The 20665-nt window shown below is 51.2% G+C and overlaps 1 protein-coding gene across 3 annotated transcripts; it reads right to left on the reverse strand.

Moving 5' to 3' along the window:
• Positions 1-6947: 6947 nt before the first annotated feature.
• On the reverse strand, positions 6948-20066 carry HOMER3 (homer homolog 3 (Drosophila)). Of its 3 annotated transcripts, none has more exons than XM_009705637.1 (9): positions 20053-20066; positions 18088-18244; positions 17063-17194; positions 16518-16625; positions 12934-13055; positions 11879-12035; positions 9881-9991; positions 8861-8941; positions 6948-8010 (listed from the first exon to the last, which is right to left on the reverse strand). In XM_009705637.1, the coding sequence occupies exons 1-9, from the start codon at positions 20064-20066 to the stop codon at positions 7822-7824; spliced, it is 1071 nt and encodes a 356-aa protein (XP_009703939.1). In that variant the 3' UTR covers positions 6948-7821. The 3 variants fall into 3 exon arrangements, with proteins under 3 accessions (XP_009703939.1, XP_009703940.1, XP_009703941.1); XM_009705638.1 differs by having other exon boundaries at positions 7202-8001; XM_009705639.1 differs by lacking the exon at positions 16518-16625 and having other exon boundaries at positions 7202-8010.
• Positions 20067-20665: the final 599 nt, after the last annotated feature.

The raw sequence follows: 20665 nt of genomic DNA on the forward strand, positions 1-20665 counted from the left end.
CCTGCTGGCTCGTTTGGGTGTGAAACCCAGCACCCGGCCCTGCTGCTCCGAGGGGCTCGGCAAGCACATGCTCCTCCGCCTCCCCCCACGCTGGGCAATTCTGTCTGGCCTTTACGCTGATGGGTCTTGTAGGTACGTGCCAAGACTGGCTGTTTTGTGTGTGTTTAAGGAAATATTTGTCTGTTCCCGCAGCATTTCCCCCCATCTCTGCCCCTCTTACGGAGGAACAAACATCTCTCAGGAGTGCTTCCCAGGGAGAAAGACAGAGGCTTGGATCCTCCCAGGTGAGATACAGAGTATTTGATAAATCCTCCTCTCTGGCACTTCTGCTGAACAAGGATGTGTGGAAAGTGGAGACAGGTTTGCTAACACGGCAGTCACCTTCGGGAGCTGGCACCCCCTTCGTAGATGGATGCTGCATCAGACAGGAAAGCTCTGGATCTCTACGGTGAAGAACAGACAGCTGCAATTAAAGAGTCTGGGGTAACCTTTGGGCTGGGCTTTTGATTTCTCTCTGCTGAGACAGCAGTGCTGCATTGGAGCTCATGTTCCAGCTTTGCTGCTGCAGGTGCAGCCGTTTTCAGCTCTCCCCTGGCAGGGGCTGCACTCGCTGCACACACACACACACACACGTGCGTGTTACACGGCCGTACATCCATGTGGGTTCTGCGCGCTGTCCGAAATCTCACTGGTCCAGCCTACGCTGTGTCAGCTGCTGCTTTACCTTTAGATGCTCTTTACAAACACAAACTCAGCTGTTCTGAAAGCCTTAAAAAGCTGCTTAACAAGCTTTTCTACCAGGAATGGCCTTTTCTCCTCCAAGCCCTTCTCCCAGGGCAGCTTGCGTCCAGCCCTGGGGGGGGAGGCCCGCCGCCCAGTGAGCTGGCAGGTGGCACTTGGTGTGCTCTGGACACCCCCACTGCTGGCTCTGGTCCTTGTTCAGAGGGAGGTACGGCACAGGGCTTCTTGGCTGGGCAGCGGGATGTTAAAGGTTTGGCTTGAGAAAGCAGGGAGGCAGCGGGGGCACAGGGCTGCCTGTCCCCAGGCCTTGCCCATGCAGTGGTCAGGCCCTAAGTGGGTGCTGCTGCCGGCAGGATCCTCCCGGGTCAGCGCTCCGAGCCTCAGCATCTTCCCTTTACTTGCAGGGCAGGACTGATCCCAAACCCTGCAATGTTCCATCGTAGTTACAGCTCCTTCTCCGTCCCAGGGCTCTCCTCCCACCTCCCTGCAGTTTCTTTGTTGAACCTTCACCTTCCCTGCCGGACCTTAGAGCTCTTCCCTGCCAGCTTTTGCCGATTAAACTCCTTTTCTCCATGGCACTCCCTCATTCAGGGCTTGACTGCAGCTGCCTGGACACGTGTCTTCACTCTAGGTATGACATGCTCGACACTAACTCACTCCCCTAGTTCCTCCCTGCCAGCATCAGGACTCGAAAAATGGGACTGAGGGAAGGAATACCTGGAATTTTTTGTCTTCTCTGCTAAGAAAAGCTCCCTGCTGACTCTGTTTAATTCATACCCGTCTCGCACTCCCTGCAGCAGCTCTGTCTCCTGTGAACACAACCCTGCATGACTTGCTTTGGATTCCTGTCACCTCTGGGAGGGAGAGCAGTTGTCAAGGAGCAGAAGACTCTGCTCCAGCCTTGTAAAGAGAAGGTGTGAGCAGACCGTTAGCCTGTTGCAGTGGCTCATCCCCATCCCTTTATCTCTGCTCGGCACTTCCCAGCATCATTCTTGAATTCCCAAGCCCAAACATCACAAGCTGTGCTGCTCCCACGTTGAGCCCACAGGAGAGGTGGCACTCATGCCCCCAGTCTCTAGGCTCAGACACTGTTTTCACCTACCCGTAACAAGGTCTGGACATTAATATCGCCAGCCAGTAAGGCTAGAGTGAAATGTTTTCTGTCTGTTGCCTGCTGAGATTTCAAACCCTGTTAGCCCAGCATTGGTGGAAGCAGAAGGCAGAGACTGCATCAGCAGCCTCTCTCACTTTGTTGTTCTGCTAGCCCTTGGGAAAAATAAGCTAGAACAGGGTGAGGAGCTAGTGCTGAGAGAGGCTGCCCTGTTCTCCCCGGAGCACATGGTGTCACACACGTGCAGACTGCAGGATGGGGTACGTGAGAAAGGGGGTGATCGTTCACATTTGTGGCAGCCTATGCAAGTCCCAGTGAACTACAAAGGGGACGTTATGGCCTGGACCGGCTGGCGCTGCAGACTGCAGAACCCTTCCCTGCACGCCGTGGGGACAGAGGTGATGCCACGGGGACAGAGGTAACATCGACCTCCTGCCCCTTTCCACCTGGCAACTTCCTACAGCTGCAGCTGGAGCAGCATCCGATGAAATGGAATTTGGGACCTTTGATTCTCACTTCCCAGGCTTGCGCTCAGCAGAGCCCCGGGGAGCCGAGTGGATGCGAACGGTGCTTTAGCTGTGAGCTGACTGGAGCGCAAGTGTTGCTCCTTTGGATTACCTGTTGCTGGAGCTGCCACATCTCTTGAGTCTGGAGTGCTGCTCGCTCTTACCACAAGTGTCTCATTTCCAGCATTATTCCAGCTGCTGCTTTTTTGGTAGGGTGGAGGGAAGCTGACGGAGGAGGCAGAGCCTGGTGCGGAGATCATTACTGCTGTAGCTCATGTTCTTTTCCCTCGGAGCAGAAACTGCCTTTACACACCACAATCTAACAACGATAATAATTATAAATTACTCCGGGAAAGGGAACTGTGAACCTCGCTGGATTTTGGGGGCTTTATTATGTGTTCATGGACATTTTCCAAAACACACATTTAATTGCCTTCTCTGGCGCACACAGAAATTGTCTTCCAGCGTGTGCGGGGAGGTGTTACACGCGGAGTACGCTTGCCTGTGCTGTCAAGTGTAAACAGACCATTTCTGAACTAAAAATAACCTATCCTCTGAGTAACAGAGCAGCTGATCTCTGCCGCCCAGATGCAAGAGCTCAAAAGGGTTAGGTCACCTCTTTTTCATTAATGGTGCTATTTAATTACAAATTCGCCCCCAAGTTTGATCCTTTGGCGATTTAAAACAAAGTGCCTAGTTGCCTTCCCTCTAACAAGAACTTGCTTCAGTGTGTTCTCACAAAAACACAGGTATCAAAGACAATCCGTTAAGTAACACTGATGCGAGGCTGCCTAACACCACAACGTGCATTACCAGGGGGCTCTGCCAGGGAAGAGAAGGATTTTTACCTTGTTTAAAATGACTCAACGGACTTAGGGTATTAACCAGCCTGGCCTGCGCTAACCTCTTCTTCTCTTGGCTCTCCAGGCACCTCGTAGATGCCAGTAATTTAAGTCCAACAGTCCTTCAGGGATGGCAATTATCTACTTTGTGGAGGAGGAGGAGGAGGAGGAAGCAAAGCCCGGAGAGGGGAGGGAGTTTGCAGAGGGAGCCGCTGGCAGAGCTGGTGGTGGTCTTGCCACCCCGACTGCCAGACCAGCTCTAGGTCTGGACTGGATTTGCATTCCGGTTCAGGCTGGGAGGCCTCTATTGGCATCTGTCAGATGGTGTTTGCATTAGACACATCCTTTTTCTGCGGCTCTATTCTATTATTGGCACATCCTGTAACAGCAAAGCTTCATTTCCCCTTGCTGAGCTGGTCAGAAGGACCTCGTCTCGGGTCTGGATTCAGAGCAGAGAATCACACCTCGCTGCTGATCAGAACGTCGTGCGAAGAGGGGAAGGCTGCAAAATTTTTTTATTTGTTCATCCTGATCTCATATGTGAACCATTTTCTCCATGTTCCCTTTATTAATGTTCCGTCTAGGTTTTCTATGAATAATTAAGACCCTAATTTGCCAAAAGAATTAAGTCTCTCAAGGTACCTGCAATCAGTAGCATTTCTCCTCCAGCAAAGCGACCGCTGTTATTTAGTTGCTGACAGTAATTGTTATTGTGAGACAGAAGCAAACATAAAACCGCAGCCGTGCCATTCAGCGCTGGCTTTTGTAACGTAACATTTTCCCCTTTTGAAGCAAGAGAAGCATAAACTGGGAAGGAGTGAGTGTTGGAAAGCACATGGTGGGGATGCGTTAAAGTGCTGCTGTTCTGAAACACAACTGAAGTCCTTTTTAAATGCTCACTAGAGCGGAGCAGATGGAATTAGTGCTTTGCCGCTATACCAGCTACAGTAGGGTTGTCTCATTGCTGACCACAGATTTAGGGCGTTTGTGGAAACGGCCGGTGATGAATGGGTTTTCATTAGTTTAGAAGAGGGGAAGACTGCAACGGAAAGTGCCTTCCAGAACCATCCATCACGCTGCCCGCCGACGCCTCAATAAAAGACTTATAACAAATGCCGAGCACAGGACAGATCTCATCAAAAAGGCCCTATTCAGATTATTCTGGCAAGGAAAAGAATTGCAACTAGCACCCGTGGGGAAGAGTGTAACGGCAAATGGCCTCTGTTCCTGACAACGGGAGAGCAAAGGAGCACAGCCAGGACTGCGACTAGCCGACAGAGCCACGCACAGCAAACGCAGGCAAAGTACCGCCGGCCTCACGGTACACCGTGTGCAGGGAAACAGCATCTAGCATCTAACAGGGCAGCTCCAACGGCACTTTCCAGAAGCTGACAGCACCATTTGTTTGCAATGAACAGGCTGCTCAGAAAGTTGAGCGAATGGGCTATCTTTGTTCCTGTTGATTTCACAAGAGCCGAGGGGAGGAATTTGCACTTCACAATACGACTGGGTGTAATACTTCTCCCACTAGACAGAAACACCACTTCCAGGGGGTTACATCTCCTCAGGGCATCATACACTGGGCTGCTGCGTCTCGAGAGGATGCACTGGTTCAGGATGCCCACATGACCAGTGCACAGCACCCCCGCTGCGTTGGTACCCAGACCCCCTATCCGCAGTTTGAGCTCAGCAGCCCTCTCACCACTGATTTTACACACTATAACAATGAGAGACCTGGGGGGCTAGGGCCGCTTCCACAGGCATCTCGTGTGCAGTCACACCCGGGCTTTGGCTTCATACGGGACATGAGGATAAGCAGCAGCCTAGAACTTGTGCTTTTTCACAGCATTGGGGGTTTTTTCATGGCGTTTTTTAAACAGAGTCTGGCCCCAGCTGACTCTCAGCCTGGCATAAAGAGGCTGAACACCGCATGAAACAAGGAGAGCTTCCTGCAGGATGGCAGTGGAAGATTAGCTGCGTATTCCTCGTGTTTCTGTCTTCTGCATGACTTGCAGACCTTCCTGCGCTCAACCATGAGTCAGCTGCCTTTGCTGTAGGTCTAGGTGGAGTCCTCCAGCGGTGCTAGGTTGTGCTTTGGGGATATAAAATGCGTAAGGGACAAGAAGAGGCTTAAACAGCGTAAGAGCTGGGTCTCACCCCGTACTGCTGCCCGACACAGGTCAGAGCAGGTCCTGGGCAGAGCGACTCCCCGAAGCTGTCGGAGCTGCTGTCTCAGCTGAGCACCACGCTGCAGCTTGCATCTGCCTCTTCCCCCACTCCAAGGGAGTCCTGCTGGGATGTGCAGCAGCTTGACTTGGGTCCTCCCTCTCACTTCTTGGGAATGGTCCGAGCGTGGCCTCGCTCGGGAGAGATGACTCACACCGGCGTGACACACACAGGTCTGGTCAGCCCCCAGCAAGGAGCAATACACCACCGGCACTGGCCAAGACACCGAGCTATGAAATGGTCACCACCGGAATTTAAGAATCCATACCCAGCTCTAACCTGTGGGTCCCAGCCACAAAAGAGAAGTGTGAGAAGGTAGTAGTAGAGAACATAAGGAACTTTTGCACAACTTACTTTCTCTCATATTCCCAAATCCCACCCTCCTCCTCCTCCCATATTACAGTGACGGAGATGCAAACCAAACACATCTTTCTTGGAGCGGATCTCTATTTCAAAAGAAGGCTGCTCCTGTAGGAATAAAATATGAACACTGGCATGGGGTGGTAAACAAGTCCCTAGAAATTTTTGCCACCCAGTTACTTCCTTCACTTCTTAAATACCCTGAAACAAATATTACTACAGTAGCTCCAGCCCCATACAGTTGTGAGAACACTTCATGCAAAAAAAAAAAAAAAATAAAGTAAAACCCAACAACAACAACAAAAAAACCCAACCCCAAAACAGAAAAGCCCTTCCCTGGCTATGCAGGTCTGGAAATCTCGATGTTTCCTCATCACCCCTGGGAAAGGGAAGGGCTTTGCCTAAACACAATCCAGCATAGAGTCACCAGCAGTTCTCCACTCCAGCAGATTCCCAAGGTGCCAGACCTAAATCCTGCCCTGACTTGCAGGCAGTGCGTGGAAGCTGTGGGTTCCTCTCGTGGTCAACCAGGCGAGTGAAAGGAGAGGCAGGCACTGAGGAGCCACGTCGCCTTTCCACAGGTCTGCCAAGGTTCGGCCGGGTGCGGAGCGGGCAGTACTTGGCAGCCAGTGCTTGCTAAGTACCGGCATGCCTGCAGACCTGTGAAACATTCCCAGGATTACTCCTGCCTTTGCTTAACTTACAGAGACAAAGAGGGCAAAAAAAAAAAAACAAACCCAAACCCAACACCAAAATCCAAATCCATCAACACTCCTGTAAGGTTACTAACTACTTCTACACAGACACTGCTTCGTCATTCAGCACAGGGCTAAGCATGCTCCTAGGTAACTACGGGGGCGCAGCGGGTGCCGTGGGGGGCAGACACAACTTTCCAGGTTTCTGTGGTGCCTCCCTCAGCCCTTGGCTCAATTCCTATTACTAGACAACATCTACGGTAACTCACAAACTTCCCACAGGCCCCGCAGGGCACTGGTCCCAGCATGCTCCAAACGCCTCCTGTTCTCGTTTAATCTGGCCGAGCATGGCAAGCTGGGACCCGTACCCTTCACAAGGAATACTGCTCGGCTGACACGGAGCAGGACATCTCTGTGGACTGTTTCCCAATAAAACAGAAAAAAAGAAACCAAGAGCAACTGCGACTTGCTCCATTTAATTTCAATTAACTGCAGCCCTTAGAGGCCGGGAGAGATGCCAATCTAGCAGTTTGTTGGCCATCCCCTCGGGGATGTCCCATTTCTCAAATGCCCCTTTCCCAACCAAGCTTCTACTCTTCTCAGCTTAAAGTTTTAACAAGTCATTAAATCCCACTGTGTTAAAATAATAAGAGCTTTAAAACCTGCAGTTCTTTTTCCTGTGGAGGATGTGACTGAACAGTGGAAAGGACACACGGTCAGGCAAGCACCCTTCGCTGCAGTGGGGACACTGCTACCTCTGGAAGCTCCTGACAGCGACCAATGTTACTGGATCCTGTTAGAAAGACCCAGTGTAGTTAGGGGGAAGAGGAAAAGGAGCAACTGTTGTCCTCGGGGTGTGCTAGAACTTCTTCTCCTCCCTCCCTAGGTGGGGAAACAGGCAGCTTATTTGCAAAAGGCAAGTGGTTTCCTAAAAAACTACTGAAAAAACGTGAAGGTTGCTCAGCCCCTTCCCCTAGAAAACTGTAAAAACTTTGGAGACACAGTGGGGCAGCAGGGAAGCGGGGAAGGCAGCACGGGGACAGCTGCTGTCTCTGGACCATGCCACAGCCATGGCAGGGTCCAGAGAGGTCTGGCTGTGACTTGTAGATGCTCCCTGCAGAGGATTCAGGAGCTCAGGTCCTCTCTGCCCTCTGTCTGGGTGTTCAGCGGGCAGTAAGTGGCTGCGGCTGGTCTCCACACTGTCCAGGCAGCTGCTGGTATGTTGGCGTATCCTGCCCGAACGGACCTCAGGGCTGTTCTGTGACTGTGATTGCTGTCAGTGACCAGTCCCAGCGCAGGCTCCCCTCCTCCCGAGGCATCTCCTCTGAGCGTGCTGCTGCTCAGTTGTTTTCTACCAGCTTGGCTAGTCCCTGCCGGATCTCACTGAGCTCAAATATCTTCACATCCATTATCTCTGCCACCTTGGTGACCTCATTCTGGATCTTCTCCCTCTCGGCTAGGGTCTCCGCCAGCGTCTGCTCAGCCAGGTGAAGGCGTCGCTCCAGCTCTGCGTTGCGTGCCTCCAGCTCCTGCCGAAGGACACAAGTGCAGTGAGGCGGCTGCTCCAGCACCGATACACAGTGCTCCCAGACCACCACCCTTATCTCTGCAAAACATAAAGCGCCCCAGTGCCAGGCTACCCCCACCCAGCCAGCCCAGGTCTCCATCAGTCCTTTCACTGAGGGATCTCGCTATCTTGAGAGACAGCGCTCTGGCACGCACGTATGTGTGAGCACGTGTTCCCTACAGTTTGCAAAGCTGCGTAAATGCAGATCTCCTCACAAGCCTGTCAACCCCAGGCCTGATGGCATTTGATAGTTGGTGATGTTATTCTGCCACGAAAACCAGTGCCCGTGTATGGGGCTCAGCCCTCCAGCAGACCCCCTTGTTCAGTAGCTCGGAGGTAAACACAGGCAGGCAGTGCCCCCAGAGACAGCACAACAGATCGTGCTTCCATCTGTGTCCTTGCCCTGAGGTGCAGAGCAGCTTGCATCCCTCCTGCCAGCCAGACTGAGTTAGAGCTCTGCTCCCCAGCCATCCCTGTCCATCCAGCAAGCTAAGCAGGACCTCAGAGAGACGGAGGGTCACAGGACATCACGGGTTCTGCTCCAGTCCCATGGCAGGGGCTACTGCAAGAGCTAGAGGAGAGTATGTGAAAGCCAGGTTTGCTATTGCCTGCTGATTGTGCCCCACGTCAAATCTCTGAGGGATACAGGGAGGGTGGAAGAAGGCAGAGACATGGACAAGGACCCGTTCCCATCATCCAGAGGCAGAGATAGGCGTGGCAGCTCTACAGCATTCACTCTTTGACTCAAAGATGAAATGGGGACGGATCCCTCTATTATGAGTGCAGAGGTGTCCCAGATCTGCCATCCTTACCTGCAGCTTCTGCAGCGTCTCCTCACGCTCGCCCTCTGCTTCCCATCGGCCACACTTCTGGCTCTTTAGCATCTGAATCTCCTAAAACGCAAGGAGGAAGAGCATCACATCAGAGCCACCCCCGTCCCAGTGGGGCCAGCTCCCACCACATACCCCAACCAAGGCCCTTTCCCTCGCTCCAGGGATGGCATAACCACACTCAGCTCCAACTTTTCAGACCTCCCTTTCTAACCTTCTACTTCTGCTGCACCTGCTGCCACCCTCTAAGCCCTTAGTCTCGAATCAAGATGACTGGCTGAGTGCCAGCAAGGTTCAGTGGTCTCTGCACCCTTGCTCAAGATCAGATCCCAGGCTCTTGGGGCCAGGGTCTCCGCTCAGCTGTTGGGTGAAAGCCTCTGTACACCTTTGCCCCAGCATTCTTCCTCTAGCCTGAGCAGGCCCGGGGAAGGGGGAAGAGGTCTCTTCTCACTAAGGATCAGGAACCCCAAAACACCTCCCCTCTTCAATCCTCGCTTTGTGGCTCTAGCCCTAAGGCTCCATCCATCCACCCTGCTGAAGCACAGCCACCAGACAGCCTGCAGATGTGTAAATCGAAGAAACTCTCTCCACATCTCCCCTCCTTCACAGCCTCTGTAATTAAAACTCTGCTTTAAATCATTCATTTAAATGCAGTGAAAGCAAGAAGCAATTACTACACTAGAGGCTTAATGCAGCTGCAGATGGCTGAGAGGGGAAGGGGTGAGACGGAGCCCTGCCGTTTGTGCAGCATCTGAGACTCTCCACTCAAGGCTATTTGCACGGGAAACTCCCAGCACTTTATTCTTACTCAGCTTTGCCTCTCTGGGGAGGGAGACCACTGAGGGGGCTGCGCTGGCTTACAGAGGCTCCTGGCTTGCATAGGCAGCATGTGCAACAGCACGAGGGGCCCTCTGATCTCATACAAGCTGTAATGACAGACAACGTGTTGGTGATTGACAAGCCACCCAGCTTCAGGTTTTGCTCTGATTTGTGGGGTATTACCTCGTCTTTAGCCTTGATCAGTAGTTCCAGCTCCTCCAGGGTTTGGCTCAGCTCTTCCTTGTTGTTCTCACTGGAGGAATCGTGAGCCCCCTGCAATTCCAGTTCTGCTACCTACATGGAAGCAAGCACGGGGAAAGCACGCTCAGAGATACAGGAACGTCCTGACACCTTATCACCCACAGTCATTCTCTGTCATGTTTTGGCTTCCTTGCAAACCCAAGTGGGCTTACAACAGGGTAGTGGGTCCCACCCTGGGGCTGTTAGGAAATAATTCTCTCCTTCTGCTCTGCCTAAATCAAGCACAGAAACACCCTGCGGCGAAACTCAGTCTAGAGCCTGTATCTCTGCTTTCTCCTGCAGTTTTGCACTTCCAGCAGAGCTCAACTGTCTGACACCAAGCACGTGAGCCTACAACCCAAAGTGATGGCTAGATCCAGCTCCATCTACATCCCTGGGCAGAGATTGCCAAGGGCAGGGGAGTTACTGCAGTTCAACCACAGCAGAGCTGGGAGGAAGGGTACACCCAAGTGTACTCCCCATTCCTGAAAAATTCAGCCCAGTCGCTTAGATTATTCATGAAAAGGATTCATTTTTAAAAGCTCACCAGAAGCTCTGCAGTAGCTATTGCTGGGGCGCAAGCTCTCACAGGGCCTGTACTGAGCTCTACAAGTGCAGCTCCAGCGATGAGCACCCTCCCACACACAGGGCTCGGACCCTGGTGCGATGCTTTCCCATGAGCAGGGGGAGCAGGGCAACAGCGGCTGGGTCCATGCAAACAGTGGTTGTGAGCTGTCAGGCTCACAGGGTCACGGCCAGAATCAACCAGTTCTGGTCCCAAAATGCTCCGGTTTAGGGACAATAATGTAGATGTTTCACCGAGTTACAGTTTCTTCTGTGATTCTGCAACGTCCCCAGTTGTTGCCCTTCACCCAAGGCTCACCAAATCCTCGCTCCTAGCTCCCGGCTGTGACAACAGCCACAAAACAGCTGAGTATGCACAGAGCAATGGCAGGGAAAAGGCAGCCCAATCCAGCCAGCCCCAAACCCCCACATATATGTACGCACAACCCAGATCTCTGCTATACCTAGGGCAGGCTCCTGCTGCAGAGGAGAAAATTTGTTCCGTGCAGCTCTTTTACTGTCTGACTCCGGCACTGAGAATTAGCAACGGGCAGAGCGAATCCTGGGGGATGGCTGTGTACTGCACAGACTGGCCACACAACAGCCATCGAGTGGAAACAGCTGTTAATTGCTACAAATCCCTGCTGTCTTTTGAATGAGCTATCTCAAAGTGAAATGGTTTTATGCCTTCTTCTCCAGGGCTCCAGAGTCCTTTCCCAGCCAAACCCCAACTGTTCTAAAACCTTTTCCCAAGTACTCCGCAGTTCTTCCCTCCCAACAAACCCAACCATGTGACTTGTCACTCCTCTGCCCAGATGCACAGAGGCCTCCTCAGTTGATCTGTGACCCCTCTGACATTATGCAGGTCAAAAGATCCTATTATTCCAACCGAACAAGGGCTTGTTTGTACTATGTCACCCGGGTTTCATGATCTTGCAGCCTGGATTCAAGCTAATTATATCAGACAGAGCAATCTTCATCCTTCCTGTCAGCAGCCAGAAGATCGCCCTGATGCCCAGCTCAGGGGGGGCACAGACCTTACTCAGTATTGCTGGCAGCTGGGAACTACCCCCAGAAAGTCTGAAGGGAAGCTGGTACTCTTTGACTTTGTGCTCTGGTTCCCTCCCTTTATCCATGGGGACTCAGCACACCCCCAACTTGCTCTGCCGAAAATAGGAGCTCTTGTGAGAGGCCCCCAGTTACATGGCCTTATTCCTTGACATGTTTTCCCTGCCAGGCTCACGCAGCATCCTGGATTTCCATCCCACCTCCTGCTGACACCCATGGAAACTGATGGGAGAATGGGGTCAAGGGCACCATCTGGCTCTGGGAGGGGGCTTCCTCTGACCCGCTCTGCAAGGGCCCTCCTGTGCTCACCCGCTGCCGCAGCGTTTCTGTCTCCTCCTGATAAGCAGCCAGCTGCTTCTTCCACTGGTCCACATTGGCATTGGCTTCATGGAGAGCAGCCACAAGCTTGTTGTTGTTGTCCTGGAGGCTGAAGAATTCAGCCTCCCACTGGACCTCACTCACCGAACTGTGCGAGAGAAGAGGGGAAGTGTTCAGGAGAGCATAAGAGAGTCTCAGCATGAAGGTTTCTTCCCCCACAGTGCTAACGTGTCAAAACAATGCTCTTGGAAGTGCTGGGCAGCTCCTTGCTCCTCCACAGTTTTCTATGCGGTTTTCATATCCCTTCCCCAATTTAAATGCTTCTTCCAGCCCCGGATCTGCATCTCTTTCTTTTATCCCTGGGTAATATTTAACTTTGAGGCCATGTGCGTTTGCATGTCTGCAGAAACCACACTGCAAGATGAATGGGGTGGGGGAGATACAGCTACTATAAAGGAGCTTTGCAATGTGGGACTGTGAATCCATTTTTTAAATACTTGTTAGATTCGAGTTTGCTTTGAATAAAACCCTACCACTCCAGACTCAGGAGAAGGTAGCAAAGGAGACTTGCTCTTGACTTAAAGATATTCCAAGTGTTCAGCTGGGAGCTCAACATGAGCCACAGGGCAGAACCCAGCCCAGAGTCTTTTGAACAGACAAAGAGGGGAAGCAGCGGGGGGGCTTTGCTGGAATCATCAGGGGAATTAACACAAATACAGCCCTGGGCCAGCTGGAAAAGTGTGAACATCTTCTGGTATCACAAACTACTGATCTGTAGATAACTGGCATCAACTCCTCCCTGCTGCAGGCACAAAGCATTCTCCTTCCCACACTACCTGAACTGCAGATTTCACCACCAAGCTGGAATAATTTTCTACTGGGGAAGAAGGGAAATTTGTACAGCGGAAGGTTTGAGCAGCAGCGGATGCGGGGCATTACTCAGCTACCTAAAGAAGTAGCATTTGGGATGACAGGCACATGCACCAAATCCTGCCAGAGTAGACAGTTTAAGAGCCAGGAGCAGAGAGCACTTGTGGCAGCCTCACCCTTCTGAAAGCATTTTCTTCAGCCGCTCCTTCTCTGTTGTTATCTCAACATCGGCACTTTGGCTCCGGAATAGTTTATCTTCTCCTGGCCCATTGGAGCTGATGATGGGGCTGGGAAGTACCTGGGGGATGAGGAAGAGGTGGTTATCACACAGCAGTGAAGACAGGCCATGTGGCCATAAGGTCTCTGCAAACTCACCCACAGCCCCGGTTCACAGGGCTGGTTCTCAGTCCCTGCACTCTTGTGAGAAACGAAACGCTGGCTTTCAGTCCTAACTCTAAGGTAGTGCTGTGCTTGTCTACATGAGAAGGGGTGCCAAAGATCCTCAGGTATGGCTCAGCAGCACCAGTCACGGCTTCGGAAGCTATGTGGACACAGGACTCTCTCTTGGAATTGGTAGGTTAGCACTTCGTTCTTCCAGCAGCTGCCCTGCTGCCACGTCCTCCCCTTCCCTGTCTCCATGCCATGCCGGGGCAGCGATCCCAGTGCACAGACACCCTGAGCAGGTGGGCTCGCAGCTTGCCTGCACCAGCTATTCCCCCCCCTCCCGACTCGAGGTACCGAATTCTCTGGCCCTCAACCTCCCCGTGACAAATGCCAGCGATGTTACAGCCTGTAACCGGAGTCCCGCGGCTGTGCACAACGCTTGAACTGCTCAAGTCGGCCGTTTCAGGGTTTTGCTGAATTCTTAACAGGATTTTCTCGCTGGTTCTCAGAGCAGCAGAAAGATTTAATAAACTCTAAACACAGACCTGCCAGGCCACCTGGGTTCAGTCACAAGTCCAGCTTCTGTACCTTGAATTAAGACACCCGGTGCCATTGGGATGGCGTTTCTCAGGCTCAAGGGAGGGAAACTCTGCTATTGCTCAGATGACTCTGGTACCCATTTTGCAAAGGTGTGGGAGAAGAAACTCGCAGTCTCTGCACCAAAGTACGTCCTTCTCTATGGCTCCATGTTCCTGTGTATTTCAGAGCCAGCAGAGACAAACATCTCATCCTAACTGACAGTGGAGCAAAGATGAATATGCAGAAGCCAAAGCAGACTTTACATCCTCCAGCCCCTCCAGAAGACCCTGTCTGCACGGTCTCCTCTCACAGCAGGGAAGAAGCTTGGTGCTGACAGCGCAAACTGAGCTATAAAAAGACTCTGAGCAACGAGCCTCTGGGATTCCAAGTTGGGGGCTGTGAGACCAGGTGGCTGGTGAGCCCGCTGGAGTTCATAGGTAGCCCTCAAATGCCTGTGGTAAGGACAGCCACTTGCCTTCAGAGTCGGCTGACATCTATAAATAGAGTCAGACAGGACCACAAGATGTATTGAGCACCAGCTTCAGGAAGCCTTCCAGAGAGCAACTGAGAAGCAAGACCTGCAAAACACAACCCTGCCTCACCTTTACAACAAGGTGGGGAAACTGAGGCAGGGAGGGGGCAGAAGTTTCCCATTCTGGTGCGTTGAGCCCCTGTGAGTCCAACTGAAACTGATAACAGTTGAAGATGCTCCATGCTCTTTTGTTGCTTACATTATCCACAGTGTCATACTCTGTGACGGGGGTGCTAAATGAGATGGAGATTGGCCTAAAAGGTACTAGAGGACAGAAGAGAGCTGCTATCTTGGGATTTCCCCAGCTCTGAAAATCTGAAGCCTAAGTAAAGTAGTGCAGATGCAGAAAATGAGGGAGCCCTGATTTAATTTCAGGAGACAGATCTGCTCTCTGCTTACTTGCAAACAGAAACACAATCAATTATTCAAGGATGAAACTCATGTCTGAAGCTCTACTAATGTAGAGTCTGCGGATCAGCAGTGGGAGAAGGGATGATGGGCTGATGCACGTACAGGCTGGGGAAGGCAGAAAATGCAGGACAAGACCTGCGTGCTCACATGGCAGGGGACACTGCATGTGTCCCTGTGTCAACACGCTGCAGGCAGCGGCTGTGCATACTCATGTCTGAGCTGAATGGGAAGAGTGAGCGTCGTTCATATTGTGGCAGTTTTAGTGCTGCTGAGTCAGGTAAGAAGAATGAACAGAGCCTTTGGCCATTTCCCTGATCTGTGTCTAACCGTCACCTTCTGATCTCCTCATCCCTTCTGTTCCAAATTGCCATCACAGCACAGGGGAGATGAACATGTCCTGTTGTGGTACCTGATGAGTTCTGCCTGGTGTAAACAGGGTAAGAGGGAGTATCTCTACTCCCAGCCTCCATCTCCTGGCCAGGGGAGCTAGGAGGCAGAGGCTGCAGCTGGCCATGAATCTGTCTTGGGCAATCATTACTAACCAGAGCCTTTTAGGTAAAACTTTGGTTCTGCTATGAATGCTCTACACTACTCCCTTCTTCACTTGCAGTCCATTAGGATGGGGCTTAGGGTTAGAAGGAGCCAAAAGCTAGGCAGATTCTCCCCATTTTTGCACCCCACATGACATTTCCAGTCTCTGCAAAGCCATCGCCTCCACCTCCCCCCTCTCTTCCCTGCAGGCCAAGGTACTGTTCACACTCCCTCCTCCTCCTCTGCTGCTGCTCCATCTGTACTCAACCCAGAGAACGCAGCGTCCTCCATCCTACAGCTCCTTTCCTACTGCCAGGAGCTCTGGGAAATGCAGAGTCACCTCTGGAGGGAACTATTTGGGAGGGGAACTTCACCATCAGCACTGAACTGCTTCACCATGGGAAAAACCAGAGTAGAGTTCTCCACAGCTTATCCTCTCCCCTCCATCCCACTGCTGCTGGAGTTGGTTTAGCTATACAGGGAGAAAGGTAACAATTGCAAGTGCAACACATGCGAGAACGATCTGTGATGGGCTTAAGCTTTCTGGCTTGGTCTCCTGGGGGAAAGAAAATTGAATGACTGGCTGTCACGCATGCAGTTCTACCTTAGGGGAGAGTCACCAAGGGGGAAGGATGATTTCTACTCTCACAGCACAGCTTCTCTTCCACAGTGAAAATACGACAGACACAGAAGTCTGGCCAGCACTCCTCGGTCACCAGCTCTAAAGAAATTACTTTGTCTTTCCATGGACCCCCATGGACAGCACCATCACCTATCAGAAACACTTGGAGAAGAACCCCCTACAGCCCCAGAAGAGGAAGAAAAGTGGCTGGAAATGCTATGTGTCTTCCTTCCTATGGTCTTCAACCAGGCGACGAGCACTCCTGCACGCTACTTGCCTGTCATTGTCACACTGAGCCCAGGGAGAGCCAGCAGCTCTAAAGAAAAAAAAAAAAACACCGCAACAAAAACCACCAAACCAAAGTCTCAACCACCACAAGAAAACCCCACACCTCTAGCACGGCTTTATAAGACATCAAAGAGTTTTGATAGTTTAACTGGCAAAGAGGGAGGAGTGTGAACCTTCCCAGGAGCTCCACTTAAACATTAATTAATTAATCTGCTTCATGTGTTTCAGCAGAGTGACCTCAGAGCCATAGGTGTCATCAAAATGTGCAGCTCCAACCTCAGTGTCCGGCAAGAAAGCTCTCAGACAGAAGAAGGATGAAAGCAAGAAGTTACTAGAGGAGATGAGCACAGTGGCCGTTTTCCCTGGCTGTCATCACTCTGCAGCGAGCACTACTCGTGCTTTCCAAGCATTACCTGGTGAGATGTGATATTCAGGGCAGGATTGGTCAGCTCTGTTTTATCCTGGGACTTCTCCCTCGCCAAACGAGCCGCTTCTTTCACCTCCTGGAATTTCTCTGCAAACTAGAGGGGAGCAGAAAAGTCACTGCAGTGCTATGCTGAAATGTGGAACAAAGTAGAATTGATGCCTAGGTTACTCCTCCCTTTGCAACTTCATTCAACATGCTTTTTAATTTCTCTTCAGCTAACAATAAAATTCAAGGAACAGTCCCTTCCTGCCCCTGCCCATGATTCTGGCACTCAGGGATGTGGGGTTAAACAGCAGTGACAGAAATTGAGCCCAAAGTCCTAATTCAATTTGTGATGCTCAAAACACTCTGCAAATACTACTTTAAAGCTTTTCCTAGCATCTTTGCATCTTGCATTAGATTTCAGCACAGTGGGAAAGAGCATTACATCAGGTTCCTACAGTCTTTTCTCCAGCAGTTGATCTCCCCTTCAGGGTTTTAGGGACATTCCCCCTGCTAGCATCACGTTTCTGCCAGCACCTGCAGCATTACCTGGGAGAGATGTTGCTCTGAAGCAAAGCCCAACCCATACACTGTGTTGGCTCTGCTGTCTGCCCATTGTCCAAATTTCTGGGACGTCTTTGTGAAGGTCATGTTGGGAGTAATGGTGCTGTTGATGATCGCCTGTAGAGAGAGGCAACAATGAGAGTCAGAGAAAACTCCAGCCTGCTGCCCTGGGGTGGTGGTGTGGGATTGATCACTATAATCCCTGTGTACTCTAGGAACTAGGGACCGAAAGCTCTGGCTTTTAATCTATAAAACAACAGTTCAGGCTTTTGGTGACCAAAAGTCTTTCCAGTCTGGCTACGTGACATTAACAAATCTCAATCATCTTGTCTACTGAAAGAGGAAAAAAAAAAAGCCTCAGTATCATCATTACTGAAAAAGAAGATAAGAGATAGCGTGTCTCTGGGGACTTAACAACTTTCTGATGTTCTCCATTTTCTCGGCAAGTAAGAAAAAAAAAAAGGCTTAAACAGCAGTCAGGACTAGCTATTATGAAACACTCTGCTGGTAAGGGTAGCAACAAAATAAATTGCCTGGGAAGATTGCCGAATCTCTGCCATTGCAGGTCCTGAAGAACAAGTCAGGAAAATGCCTATCAAGAACAGTTTAGGGAGAGTTAATTGCGTTTTGTGGAAGTGACTGAACAGACTCCCTCTGAGACTCCCTCAACCTCTGTCTGTCATTTCATTATATCTACAGCGGTTGGTTTTAGCACAGGATAAAGGCTCTCAGAACAACCTTGTGTTTTGCATGCGCAGGGGGGAGGAGAGAGCGGGGCAGGGAGGGACGACATCAGACCCTAGGGCACATTTTTCATCAGCATGGATCCTAATGTCTAACACTAAATACATTTGAGTTTAGAGGCAGTGCTTTACCTTCCATTCCCTGCGGTGAAGATGCTAGAGTGCCCGTGCTGAGAACTGACCAACAAACATCAACACCAGAACAGCCTTTGGCTAGAGAAAAACCTGCTGTCAAGCTGTGTGATGCTGTCAGCAAACGCCCCTTACCTTGGTGCCCCCCACGCTGATGATCCGGTACACATTGCGTGTGGCATCGTAGAAATAGGAGACGGTCAAAGCGTGCTTGCTGGCAGGGATCCAGTTCCGTTTGGTGGCAGGGTCAATCTGGAAAACATGGGCCCTGGTGCTGAAGATTGGCTGCTCCCTGCAAGAGAAATGAACAGGGCTGTCAGGGCAGAGGGGAAGCTGAGCAACAGGGGAAATGCATCGACTTCCTGGCACTTGTGTTGCATTATGCACCGCCAGCAGCACTTCTGCTATTCGCCTTCTCTCCAGGGATCTGAGACACTGGGTGCTAAGCAGCAGAGCCCCCAAGGGCACATCATCTCTCAACCAGCAGCCCTTCACTGAGCCTCTGTGCAGGGAGTTGCTTTTCCAAGACCTCTGGGCTTCTCTGGGCCCTCCCTAGGAGCCCTCCACATCCTTGGCACTTTGGCCCCTGCAAAGTAAGAGCCCATGGCTCTTCATGTCTCCTATTTGCCCACCATCCAGGCAGCACGATGACAGCAGCTTTCAGTGCACATGAGTGACCTCAGTCTGTGAAAATACCCTTGAGCCCATAACAAAAAGCTAGCAAGGGTGTTCAGCTACAGGTACAGGTCTTTACTTTCCTCTAGAGCTTCTCTGTCCTCCCCTGCAGTCTTCAGACATTTCCCAAGACCACAGCCTGGTCATTCCAGCCATAACAGGCTATGCCCTCAGGTTAGTAGATCTCATACGCACGTTCACCCAAGGATGGGCACGAAACTTGCAAGCAGAAGCACAAATAGGACATCACCATCTCACGTCTGGGGCACACCTGATGGTCCTTCACAACACAGCCAGTGTGGCAGAGTTATGCGAATGATTAGGGGTTATATTATTTTTAGCCTGACTTGAAGCTTTCTTTCACCGTTCCTCGACACCTTAGTGGTCAGTTCATGGCAACTTCACCACGTACACGATTTCTCTGGCTGCTGTACTATTTGTACTTCATAGGATATCTCCAAGCTGGAGCTCTAGGGAAATGGATGGATGGAGGCTGTGTTTGGGATGCGAGCACAAAAAGCGCCTTCCCCTCAGCACAGCCCTTCCTCCCTTGACTCATGCTTGGGAAGCGCATCCTGCAGTGAGAGGTCACATCGCAGGATTAAAAGCAAGTCACTTAACAATGAATTAAAGGAAACACTTCACCACACAATGTGCAGCTGCTGCAAGAAAGCACTGAACCAAGCACTGCCCGGATTTTGTAACCGGTAATATCTGAGCTGAACTAAGGAGTTGAATCTCAAGCATCAGGATGTAACTTGAGTGTTTCAGGGGGCAGGAAGGAAGGTTTCCGTGACACAACAGTCCAGGTGCATCAGGGCCTGGGGTCTTCGTTTGACCTTGGTTAAAACCCAAGGCATTGGCCATTGCCACACTCCTTACCCAAACCTGGTGAAACGCGATGTGACTGGAAACATCCCACACCACCATGACAGCTGCAAACAAGGCATAGTCACAATCTTGCTACGTGCAAGCTCCCAAAATTCAGATATTTATATTTCCTCCCCATTCCAATGCTCCCAATTCCTCACAGCTGCAATGAGCAGACCTTCCCATCAATCCAAAGACAAACGTACCTGGTGCTTTCTGAACTCATCACCAAAACTTAGGAAGGATAAACTACTCCCTGCTACCTCCCAGTTTCAAGCCTCATTCCCAGGTCACAGCCCCGACTCAGATCTCTTGTGACTGCATGAGGGTCTAAACCAGGCCCTTCTCCGCACCCTCTCTGCCTGGTTTTATTCAGCTACAGTCTGGTTTTGGAATGAGATTCAAATTTTCCAGGCTCCACTAACAGCTACTGAATTTTACATGGATCACATCCCTTTGAGACACAGTACTACAGAGTAGGGAAAAACTAATGTTTCTGCACCTTAACCCCCAAGTCCTGGGCTAGCGTCAGAAAGAACAGAGGAAGGACATTACCTAGTTGTTGACATTTGTTAGTAAGGGTAAGACAGACTACAGGCCAGTGGAGTTAGTATGCGTCTCTCCTCCAACAGCTTCCTTCTCAGGTCTCCTAGCTGGACTGAGGCTCCTTTTTGGTTTTGCCTCCACAGTGATTCATTTCCTAGCGATGGAAAAGTCAGCTGTTATTTATCACACAGAACACAGACAGAGCGTTCAACCAGGCAGCGTTCAGGGGCTTGGTTTGTCCCAAACTCACAAAGCTTGTAATTTGTAATGATTTCTCATCACTGAACGCGTTTTCTTCCCTGTCATGGGAGATAATTGGGTGAGCCGTGCAACTGGAGTAAATCCCTTTGGCAGCAGGTGCTGGCTGTTGGGAGAGGGCCACAGAGGAGCCTGGAAGGCTCTAATGTTTCCAGTCATGCACACGTGATGCCGGCTGCATGATGGAAAACCCTCCTCAGAGATCACCCCTGAGACGCACGGCAGCTATTCCTGTCCTCGCTATTCACCAGTGAGGTCTGCGCCCAGAGTCAATGGAAACCATCCTGCTGACTGCAGCAGGTTTCGGACCAAGCGATGTTTCAAACAGCCCCCTGCCATGCACCCTGATGGAGCTCTCTGACGT

This window comes from Cariama cristata, unplaced genomic scaffold (assembly GCF_000690535.1).
Source record: "Cariama cristata isolate BGI_N322 unplaced genomic scaffold, ASM69053v1 scaffold10668, whole genome shotgun sequence".
Taxonomy (NCBI): Eukaryota; Metazoa; Chordata; class Aves; order Cariamiformes; family Cariamidae; genus Cariama; species Cariama cristata.